This window comes from Eulemur rufifrons, chromosome 2 (assembly GCF_041146395.1).
Source record: "Eulemur rufifrons isolate Redbay chromosome 2, OSU_ERuf_1, whole genome shotgun sequence".
Classification (NCBI taxonomy): domain Eukaryota; kingdom Metazoa; phylum Chordata; class Mammalia; order Primates; family Lemuridae; genus Eulemur; species Eulemur rufifrons.
Window position 1 is genome coordinate 42,988,085 of NC_090984.1, and position 12,245 is coordinate 43,000,329.

General features: G+C 40.0%; 1 protein-coding gene across 1 annotated transcript in view; it reads left to right on the forward strand.

Annotated features, from left to right (window-relative positions):
- Window positions 1–8,907: 8,907 nt before the first annotated feature.
- Window positions 8,908–12,245, forward strand: part of ATP8B4 (ATPase phospholipid transporting 8B4 (putative)) — a 230,142-nt gene continuing 226,804 nt past the window's right edge. The window contains exon 1 of the mRNA XM_069492140.1: window positions 8,908–8,971. Within this exon, the coding sequence (XP_069348241.1) occupies window positions 8,908–8,971 (64 nt within the window). The remainder of the gene's footprint in view (window positions 8,972–12,245) is intronic.

Here is a 12,245-nt window from a genome sequence, read left to right on the forward strand (position 1 = left end):
GCTCAAGTGTGGATAAAAGTGTTTTGACACTGACTCTTAGCTGCCAATCACTCCCTCCAACATGGGACCAGCCTAGTAACTGAGGCACATCAAAACCTAACAAGATAATTGATCAGTGATGCATTCGGAGAAAGAGCTTGATTAAAAAGGGGAAATGTGTAAGTTCTCTGAATCGAAATAGAGTCATTTGTGTTAAAAAAAAAAAAAAAAAAAAAAAAACCACACAAACACACTCACAACACAGAGGAGGGGCAAGATGGCGGACGGGAAAAGCCGCCAGCCAGAGTGTCTCTGCAAGAAAGACAGATTTTAGAAGAAAGTAAAAAAAAAAATAAACAGGCAGACAAACACAGATCAGATGAGGGTCGGAAGGAAGGGTGCCGGAAAATACAGGAGACTCCACGGGAAGAAGTTGCCGAGAATTGGAAGGAGAAAGGCCCCCAAGAGGCTTGGAGACCAGCGACAAGGGTAGGTAAAGTGGTTAAATTTCCCCTCCCTTGCATCTCCGACTGCTGGTGGGCTCCTGAGCGCTTAGAGAGACCTGTCAACACCAGCCCAGAGACAGCCGCTGCCAGTGAGCAGTGAGCCTCTGGCGGACAGGGCACTGGGCTTCCAGCTCCCTCAGGGCACCTCCCGGCCTGCAGACCCCAGCCGATGGGCAGGCGCCATATTGCTTCATTTTCCCCTTTCCCTTCCCTGCCCGAAGCTGCTGAGAGACACTTTAGCCACCACCTGGCGGCATCTGTAGGGAATGGGACCTTTCTTTTTGGGGCCCTACAGTGGACTGAGGGGTACTCAGACTGTGAGCTCCCTACCTGCCAGCCCTCCCAGGTGCCGCTTGCCTGGTGACTCCAGCAGAGCGGGGCAAATCCTGAGGCTGAGAGACATTGATCCAGCTTGGACACCCTGGGGGTGATTTGAGACCAGCACTCCTCTCCCTGGCAGGGTCAGGGATTTATCTCCAGGGCCCAGGGAACAGGCCTGCAGAACAGATCCCTTATACCCAGGTCTCGAATGCATTGCTCCAGGGCACAGAAGGGATATTTGTGAACGATCCTACTGAGGTGTGTGTGCCTTCAGGGGCGGATCAGCATGCTTGAGGAGCAACCCTCCTCCCACAAGGGAGAACTGTGAAACACTGAGGAAGGAAACAGCAGAGGATGTAAACAGGTGGAAAACCATACGATGCTCATGGGTTGGCAGAATCAACATTGTTAAAATGTCTGTGCTACCCAAAGTGATACACAGATTCAATGCAATCCTTATTAAAATGCCAACATCATTTTTCACATATCTAGAAAAAATAATTCTACACTTTGTATGGCACCAGAGAAGACCCTGTATAGCAAAAACAATCTTAAGCAAAAAGAAAAAATTGGGAGGCATAAATTTACCAGACTTCAAGCTAGACTACAAGACTATAGTAACTAAAACAGCATGGTATTGGCACAAGAACAGAGACATAGACCATGGAACTGAACTGAGAACCCAGATATAAAACCATCCTCATATAGCCATTTAATCTTTGACAAAGCAGACAAAAACATACACTGGGGAAAAGAATCCTTATTCAATAAATGGTGCTGGGAAAACTGGATAGCCACATGTAGAAGACCGAAACAGGATCCATACTTTTCACTTCTCACAAAAATCAGCTCACAGTGGATAAGAGACTTAAACCTAAGGCATGAAACTATAAGAATTCTAGAAGAAAATGTGGGAAAAACTCTTTGTAGACATTGGCCTAGGGAAGAATTTATGAAGAAGACCCCAAAGGCAATCACAGCAACAACAAAAATAAATAAATGGGACCTGATCAAATTAGAAAGCTCTACACAGCCAAGGAAACTATCACGAGAGCAAACAAACAGACTACAGAATGGGAGAAAATATTCTCATGTTACACATCCGATAAAGGACTGATAACTAGAATCTATATAGAACTCAGGAAAATCACCAAGAAAAAAATCAAACAACCCTATCAGAAAGTGGGCAAAGGACATGAACAGAAACTTTTCAAAAGAAGATAGACTAATGGCTAATAAACATAGGAAAAAATGCTCAACATCTCTAATCATCAGGGAAATGCAAATCAAAACCACAATGAAATATCACTTATCTCCAGTGGGAATGGCCTTTATCAAAAAGTCCCAAAACAATAAATGTTGGCGTTGATGTGGAGAGATAGGAACACTCAGACACTGCTGGTGGAACTGCAAACTAGTACAACTTCTGTGGAAAGTAATATGGAGATACCTCAAAGAGATACAAGTAGAACTATCATTTGATCCAGCAATCCCATTAGTGGGCATCTACCCAAAAGAACAAAAGACATTCTATAAAAAAGACATCTGCACTAGAATGTTTATAGCAGCAAAATTCACAATTGCAAAAATGTGGAAACAACCCAAGTGCTCATAAATACATGAGTGGATTAATAAAATGTAGTATGTATATATATGTATATATATACACACATCATGGAGTTCTACTCAGCCACTAAAAACAATGGTGATATAGCACCTCTTGTATTATCCTGGATAGAGCTGGAACCCATTCTACTAATTGAAATATTTCAAGAATGGAAAAACAAGCACCACATGTACTCACCATCAAATTGATATTAACTGATCAACACTTAAGTGCATATATAGTAATAACATTCATTTGGTGTCGGGCAGATGGGAGGGGGAGGAGGGGATGTGTATATACACACCTAATGGGTGCAGTGCACACTGTCTGGGGGATGGACACACTTGAACCTCTGACTTGGTTGGGGCAAGGGCAATATACATAATCTAAACATTTGTACCCCTGTAATATGCTGAAATAAAAAAAATTAAAAATAGTAGGGGAAAAGGTACTAAAATATAAAGCTTTTTCCTTCCTCAAAACAAAACAAACCAACCCTAACAGGCCTGGGTGTGGTGGCTTATGCCTGTAATCCCAGCAGTTTGGGAGGCCAAGGTGGGAGGATCACTTGAGGCCAGGAGTTTGAGACCAGTCTGGGCAACAGAGTGAGATGCTGTCTCAATACAAAAGCGGAAAAAAAAAAAAAAAAAAAAAAAAAAAAACCAAAAATAAAACCCAAAAGCCAAAAACCAAAAACCCTAACAAATAGAGCTGGGAAAGGCCATGAAGAGAAAGTTTCTCAGGTATAAATGCCTGATAACAAAAACTATCACAAAAGACTCTACAATAATCAAAACCTTGCACAAAAGTCATCAAAATCTTACATAAAAATAATTATATGTGGACATCTGCTCAGCAACTGCCTGTCGAAGGTCGAGGTGGTGTATGAATATGAATTTTCCTTTCAGGAGTGCTTTAGCTGTATCCCACAGATTTTGATAACTTGTGTCCCCTTTATCATTTAGTTTAAAGAATCTTTTGATTTCCATCTTAATTTCCTCCTTGATCCAATTATTGTTCCACAGCAGGTTGTTTAGTTTCCATGACTTTGTGTAGAGATGAGTGTTTCCATTGGAGTTGATTTTTAATTTTATTCCACTGTGGTCTGAGAAGATGCATGGTATAATTTCCATTTTTTAAATATTTGTTGAGACATGTTTTGTGGCCTAGGATGTGATCAATCTTAGGCAATGTTCCATGAGCTGATAAGAAGAACATACATTCAGTCGTTTTTGGGTAGAATGTTCTGTAAATGTCTGTTAGGCCCATTTGTTTTCTAGTTCTGTTTAAGTACATGTTTCTTTGTTTATTTTGTTTGAAGGATCTGTCCTGTTCTGTCAGGGGGGTGTTGAAATCCCTGGCTATTATGGTGCTGCTGCTTATCATTTTGTTTAGGTCATAAAGATTTGCTTTATGAATCTGGGCACACCTGTGTTAGGTGCATAAACATTTAGAATTGTTATGTCTTCTTGTTGAATCATTCCCTTTACCATTATATAGTGACCATCTTTGTCTTTACTTTTGTTGATTTGGAGCCTATATTGTCGGATATGAGAACTGCTACACCAGCTTTCTTTTGGTTTCCATTTGTATGGAATATTGTTTTCTATCCCTTCACCTTGAGTCTGAATGGTTCTTTGTGGGTTAGATGTGTTTCCTAGAGACAGTAAGATACTTGGCTTGTATTTTTTTTTTTTTTTTTGTCCATTCAGCCAGCCTGTGTCTCTTCAGTGGGGAGTTCAAACCATTCACATTTATTGAAAAAATTGGTAAGTGGGGTGGATTTCTGTTCATCCTGTTGAGTAGAACTTTGTTCATTTGTTTTATCTCTTGAGCCATTGTAGGATCTGGGCTTTGATCTTTAGTTTTTGGGTGATTTTACACTGGTTGGTGTCTATTGTGTGAATCTGTGTATAATGGAATCCTGAGTACTTCCTGCAGGGCAGGTCTTGTCTTGACAAATTCCCTCAGTGTTTGCTTGTCTGAGAAAGTCTTTATTTCCCCCTCATATATGAAACTTAGTTTTGCAGGATACAAAATTCTAGGCTGGCCGCTATTCTGTTTGAGAAAGCTGAGAATGGGGCCCTGTTTTGTCCTTCTTAGTGTGCCATACTGGGAGGCTCCTGTAGTCTGTTGCCTCATTATTGCTCATGTTAAGTTTCATCACTTAGTCAAAGTGCTGCTAACTGCCAGACTTGTTAGAAAGATACATATTTTTCTTTGTAATTAATATATATTCTGTGGAGTGATACTGTTAGATTGTATAAATATTCTTTTGAGCTGCAAATTCCCACTGAATGATTTCAGATTCTTGCCTGAATCTATTATTTCTATGGTGGTTCTTAAATGGTGATTGTCTATTTCCTTTATTCATTTCTTTGTCTTTTTTTCTCTTTTTAAGCATGGGTATGGACTCTTGAATTTTTAAAAAATTCAATGTGTTATAATTCTTTTGTGTTGGCTCCTGTATCCCTCTGCTGGTCCTCATCCGCCTTTGAGCATGTTCTTATGTTCTGAAACAAAAAGTACTCCAGGAATACCTTGTACTTCCCTGAGCCAGCCCTGGAAGCAGTACGTTCTCCATGGGATCCTGCTTTTGTCTATTTGACGATGGTGTTTAGATTTGGAGACCAGGTCACAGCTGTGTTCCTTGTATAGCAAACTTATTGTTTCTAGGCTCTTTCAATGGACAAACCTAGGAAACAATACTTTTTAAGACCATGAATTTGTTCTTAGACCTCTAATTCCCTAATCCAACTCCATACCGTAGCGTTTTCTTCTTCTTCCTTTATTGCTTATCTTAACAAACAAACACAATAAAATCTCCCTTAGTGGGAAAAGTGATTCCTAGCAACATCAACCTATTTATTTATTTGGCGTTGTAAAATAATACTTCACCAGGTAATAGCCAAGGTTTTCTTGCAGCTATAATTTTTAGAATATCTCTTGAGGGTGAACAGTTAGAGTTTCACATTCAGAAATTACTTGGAATAATTATTTTTCTTGTTCTGAGTAGTTATGTTGTTGATGTGACATATACTTAGGTTGACCTGTTTCTGTTCAATTTAGAGTCCCCCCACACCTGTGGATTTAACTTTATATTTTGAAAAGGTAAATACTTACATGGTTCAAAAATAAAAGCCATGTAAATATATAATCAGAATAGCTATCCTTTTTCCTTTCTTTTCCACTTATTTCTATCCTTTTCCTTTAAGTAACCAATCCCCCTAGTTTCTGGTTTATCTTTTCTGAATTTCTTTTTGCAAAAATAAGCACATGTGCATATATTTTCTTATTTTGCCTTCTTTTTTTTTAAGGCAATTTGTAGAATTTAGGCTTTTATTCTGGGAGAGATAAAAGACTACCAAACATGTATCTCTAGAATATATAGTGGTAGAATTTCTGGGTAATAAGGTATACATGTCTTAAATGTCACTAATGAACACCAAATGATTTTCAAATAAAACCATATCAATATACACTCCCACCAGCAGTACATAAAAAATACTCATAGCTCCACAACTTCACCAAGACTTGACATTATCAGGTTTAAAAAATTTTGCCAATTGGGAGTATTTAAAGTGATATCTCATTGAGGTTATAGTTTTTATTTCCATGATGATTGAGATTAAGCTCTTATTCATTTTTTCCTGTGAAATTATTTTATCTCAACTCTTCATATCTGTTGACATAAGTGCTTTTTACCAAAATTAGAGACATCTTTTGAATCACATTATATTTTCTTCTAAGTTAAGGTATAGTTTTTAAAAAAAATCTGTGCATGATTCTTTCACTGAAAATTGTATCCTAAGGCTCAAGTAACTTTTTGAATTTTTAAAATTTCACCATATAATCACTTTTAACATTTATAAGACTTTAAAATTGAGGAGTAATTTACATGCAGTGAAATTCTCAGACCCTTAAGTGTAGAGTACTTTCATTTTTGATGGTTTTGCCTTCTCTCTTACAAAAGGTAGCATACCATATATAATTTTTTGTTTTTCAACTTTTTTTTTATTTATACAAGAGTATCTTAATTTTAATTTCCTCTTACATGTATTCTGCCAAATCAGTTTTGGCTGAATAGAAACATCATTGTCTTCTTGGGCACAAAGCCCCAAATTTCAAAGACGCTTCCAATTACTGACCAAACATTTTCTATTCTTGGTGCACCTGAATGCACCTATGATAGAAAGGGAGGAAAAAGAAAAGGTGTGGTGAGTGTGGTGATGAAGGGGGTGTGGGACTTAGCCTTGAGAGCGCATTTAGTCACATTTAGTGAAATTTCCACTAGACGGCAGCAACACTCCAGCAATAAGGTTCCTAAGCGTTCCAGGGATGGGATCAACCCCATGCTTGAAATGAACTATGGAGCATGTTTAGGACAGTCGCCCAACCAATGCAGAAATCTTTTAAATGGATTCACACTTCGGATAATACCAATTTAACTTTTCAAATTTAATTCTAAATCTTGTTCATGCCTCAGCAATCTAATATTATACTGGGAAAAAAAGAGACTCTGATTCTGAATCAACCTATGATTGATCTCTGCTCTTATGGTCTCTCAAATTGGACAAGACGTTTAAACAGCAAATATTAAAAATAACTTTAGGATTCAGTAAAATGTATTTTTACACCCAATTTTAATTAAAATTTCTTTATTAAAAGTATTTTACCTCTTTATTTTCAGTTCAATTTTGTTTGATCCTGATTTTAAGAATAAGTAACAAAAAAAAAAAGTAAATAAATAAAAAAATAAGCAAAGCCAAAAAGTAAACTAAATATCAAGATTCATTCTAACTCAGATTAGGATCTGGTAGCTATATGCAGGAATTACAGCTGTAACACAATACCCCTAATTAACTCAACAGATCTTACAGAAAGTATTAAATACTATTTAATATCCGTCACTGCCTTTCATGGCTCTGCTAGGCTAAAGGAACCAAGTGTCTCCCACAATATTCCCTAGTGTAATATGATATGGAACCAACTATTTCCGTAAGTGCAGAGGGGAGGAGTGATCCGATCAGCTGGGACTGGTCAGAGAGGGCTTCCAGGAGTAGGTGAGCTTTTAACAAAGGTGCTGAAGGAAATTGTAGATATGAGTGGGTGGTTGGGGAAAGGAAGACACTGCAGATAGAAGGAAAGATATTTAAAAAATATAGATAATTGGGCCGGGCGCGGTGGCTCACGCCTGTAATCCTAGCACTCTGGGAGGCCGAGGTGGGCGGATCGTTTGAGCTCAGGAGTTCGAGACCAGCCTGAGCAAGAGCGAGACCCCATCTCTACTAAAAATAGAAAGAAATTATATGGACAGCTAAAAATATATATAGAAAAAATTAGCCGGGCATGGTGGCGCATGCCTGTAGTCCCAGCTACTCGGGAGGCTGAGACAGGAGGATCGCTTGAGCTCAGGAGTTTGAGGTTGCTGTGAGCTAGGCTGACGCCACGGCACTCACTCTAGCCTGGGCAACAGAGTGAGACTCTGTCAAAAAAAAAAAAAAAATATAGATAATTGGAAATCAAGCCGTCTTATATTAAGCCATTCTTCTATGATGAAATGAAGGGAAATATGACTTAACTGTGAATGAAAAAGTCTGAGATGTTCACTGGAATTAGTTCAGAACATCTTTCATTTCTCTTCCCCTCCTTTGCATCTCTATGGCTAACATCATACTGTAGGCTTTCCACACTTTGAGTCCAACTCAAGATAACAAGTTGGCATCCCTGCTTCTGTTCTTTCCTCCTCTGATCGGTTTCCTACACTGTTGCTGGGATTGTCTTCCTAATGAACAACCTGAACAAATGTGTTTTACAAAAGGATCTGAACTGGCTCACCCTGCTAAGGATCAGCTTGCAGACACCATGAGAACAGTCTATTGACAGGATGCTGGTCTCAAGAAGCCCTTCCCGTTCTAGCGTTTTATGATCACTACATGTCATTCTTTCACTGAGATAGCAAGTGTGGCTCCCATTTATCTACAGGTGAAGTTGGTGTTTCCTTTTCAGACATGCAAGGTGGTCTATGTTTTATTTTATCCTGCATATAATTTTGCTTTATGTGTGAATTTTAAAACTATTTCATGTACATAAATATGAATAAATCATGTTCCCAAGTAGCCTGTGTATTCCTCTGGAGAGGCTATATTTTAAATGCTCTTATTGAGACTTTATTGGAGTTTAGGACAGGTCAGTGCCTTATAGTAGGTGACTCCACATAACTTTCTTTACATTGACAGTTCATATCATGGTATTTATTTTCTCCATGCTCTCTCAGGTCTTACATATAGAGGTACTTTGAGGGCCTATTTGCTTGGACTCTCTCTAGGTCTCCGCACTCAGGACTGGAGCTCTGTTGGTAGTAGGAGGAGCCAGACACAGAGGAGCAAGGACTGGCAGACAGACAGCACTTGTGAAGGGATGGGGGCCGCACCTGGGGGAAGATCCAGCTGCCGATAGTGGAGAGAGTGCAGCTACTGGGAGCTGGGAATCAGCATGATTCAGAGGCCTGAGGACATCCGGGTATTGACATCTGTCCTGGAGGTGGAGGGATTGTCCGGTAAGAGCAAAGTCAAACCCCAGTCTTCAAGGAGTCTGCTCCAGGTAGAGACTGGTGCAAGAGGCTGGGTGTGGAGAGAATGTTTCTAGAACTGGGGTACAAAACTTACTGAGCACCAGCGATATGCTAGGCATTGTCCTAGACCGTGGGAATAAAGCCATAAATGAGACAGACATAGTCTCTGTTGTCAGAGAGTTTAAAGTCTTAAGGAGAAGACAGACACCATTAATAAAAAAATTACAAGTAATTAAATCATTATAAGCATATAAGGGAGAAGTACAGGATGCTGCAGAAATGTATGCCCTTTGAGACTAAGTTTCTGTAAGACTTACGAGTACAGGGTCAGAAAAGGACCAGATTGGTCTCGAGATCTTGTAGGTGAGGGCCAAGTGGAACAGCCTGTGGGTAGAGGAGGCGGGAGGTGCCTAGAACCATGGAACCAAACAGAATCGCTTATGGGATCATCTCTCCCAGCTGGTGGTGTTACCTTCTCTACCAGGTGACACCCATTCTGCTTATCCAGTTTTAATTTCTATCTGCACACCAAGCAGAAAACATCCAGCTGTGCTCTCGAACTCATGAAAAAAAATGTGATTTTTTAACGAAAATACTTTCTTTAGAACATAGTGGTTAATGAAGTTACTTCCCTTAATATATATATTCTAGGATAATCAGTGAATTTTCTCAAGCTAACATTTGAAGTTTTGTAGGAAGATCATTAACAGTAAGAACTACCTAGTACCTGAACTATTAGTCTGATGTATCAAAGTCATTCCAAGTAGTATTTACTCATCTCTCAAACAGATGCATTTAATTACCTTATTTATTCACGCAATTTCCCCCATACCAGCAGTTGAGTCCTGTCCATGTCTACTTTGGCTTTGAAATAAAAAAAAAGTATTTACAATGCACACAGTCTTCTCGCAGGATGGAGGAGGAGTAGGAGGAGGTGGTGGTTGTTTGAGTATAAAAGAGCAATAAAGGGAGATAAAGGTTAAAAGTGACACAAAAGTAAGAACAGTGTTTTTATTTAATGTTTTTTCTAATTTCTAGTTTGAAATCAGGATATTTACAGTTGGTGAAATTCAGTTGACTTTACAGGGTATGCTTTTTAGGTAATAGTTCATCCCTGGCATTGTATCTTTAACTCCAGTACCAGCCACCAGGTGGCAAGTGATGTCTGTTAGGATATCAAGGTGTGGCAGTGGTGCCTTGAGGGTGTCTAGGTGTGGCTACCCAACGACTGAGCAGATGGTTTGTTGAGATATATAGGGACCTGCAGCGCTCTGTCTCTCGCTAACCATGCACACACACATTTGCCACGTCTCAGATCGTTTCTTTAGTGCATATTCCCAGAAAGGGAAGGATTGAGTCCCAAGGTGTATATGTGTAATAGATGTTTGGTACGTTACCAGGCTGCCCTCCGGAAAGGCTGTACCAATCTACCTTTTCGCTACCAGAGTATGAGAGGGATTTCCCGGTGTGGCTTACAGATTGCAGAAGGATGAAAATGCCATGGAGTCTCTCAGCCAGCGGTGAGCGAGCAACTGCGATCAGCATTACGGCTGGCAGGTTGTGCTCACGGCCTTTATCAAAATGTTGATAGTTAAACTGGTAAGTGGGAATTTTGGTAAAAGAGTAGTTGAGCAGAGAACCTTGAAATCTTGTCACTAGGTATGGCACGGTGGAAAGGCCATTAGAGTAGCAGTCAGGAGGCCTGCGTTCTGGAATTTAATAAAGGTTGGATTCCTTCTATTCCCCTCTCTGACTGTCATGTCATCTCTGAGATGATGCCTTTCCCGGCTCCAACACTGTAGGCATCTCTAAGCGTCATGAGTGTCACTTCGGGAGGGAAGCATCGTGAGCGCTGTTAAAGAGGGGGGAGACCTCAGAGGCCTCGTGGTGAAGCGTGACACACAATGAGGCTATTCTTGTACCCTGGTTGGTTGTTATCTTTTCCCAGCAATAAGCATTGTTGCCCTCAGAGACAGGGATTCCGATCTTATCCTGAGAGCATATTCACTTTCAGAAGCTTCCAATAACTGAAGCAAAATGCGGCTGGTTGTTAGTCAAGATGTTTAAATGTCACTCAGTGATTGATCACGTGTGAGTCATGATGACGCACATGATGTTCAGCATGCAAGGGACCCAGAGGACTGTACAGAAAGACGTATGCATAACCCATCATCCTGCTTTATGAGTCCTCCCAGGAAGTGCTAGCTAACAGGGAATCTAGGCATCTCCTCCGAAAATGTTGCTTTTCTAGAAGAATTTGTTCATTGATTGATAAGAACCAGGCATCTTGGGCAGCTGCATTTGGGCAGCCAATTGGCTGGCACATAATGGGTCTTTATTGGATGAATGGAACATAAAGAGAAGTAAATGAGAAAGTATTTGTGGGAAGATAGACATTAAGTCAATGCTAACAAGTTGCTTGAATCTGTGACTGTAATATGTTTGAGAAGCCTCTTATGCAATGTAAGAGGCACAGTAGGACATCAATATATCTTATAAGTGCTCTGGTGAAGTATGAACAAAAGCTATGGGGATACAGAATTCAGAACCCCAATAAGAGAATTTTTATTGGTGTTTCAGGGGTTAATCCCTGAGCTGGAAAGAACTTTTATTTCTCCTGTCCAATGTTTTAATCATCATAATAAAATGATATTCATGGAGTGCTTTCCATGCACGAGGCACCTATTATTTTATCTAATGCTCGCAACTTGATGAGGTAGTTACCATTATCATCACCCCCATTTTACAGATGGCTAACTGAGACACACGGGGTAACTGTGTGATGGTATTCAGCTACCAGGGGCAGAGCCGGCTTCACACACAGGCAAGTCTGACTCCAGAGCCCCACTCTCACCATCAGGCAGTGGGGCCTCTTAAGACACACAAGGTCTGTTCTATACTTTCAGTACCACATCACAAAGGATAAGCCCCCTGAATGGGACATCTGGTCACTTTCAAAAAAAAGAGAGAAGGGAGGAAGTGAACTCCTTTCTACTTACCAATTAAGCACCTCTCATTTAGCAGAGGAAACAATTAGGATACAATATCTTGATCACAGAAAAATCAAACAGCCCTTCCAAACCAACATTTAAGCCACATGTGCTTCCAGCCTGGCTTTATGCCTGTATGGGAGGTGAACTGACTGACTGGCTTTTAAATTTTCCTCCTGGACGTTTTGACATTTTATAGATGCACAGAATGCATTTGTGAAGCGCCCATAATTTGAAGTTTCTGCATCACGCTCCTCCCTTTAGTCCTT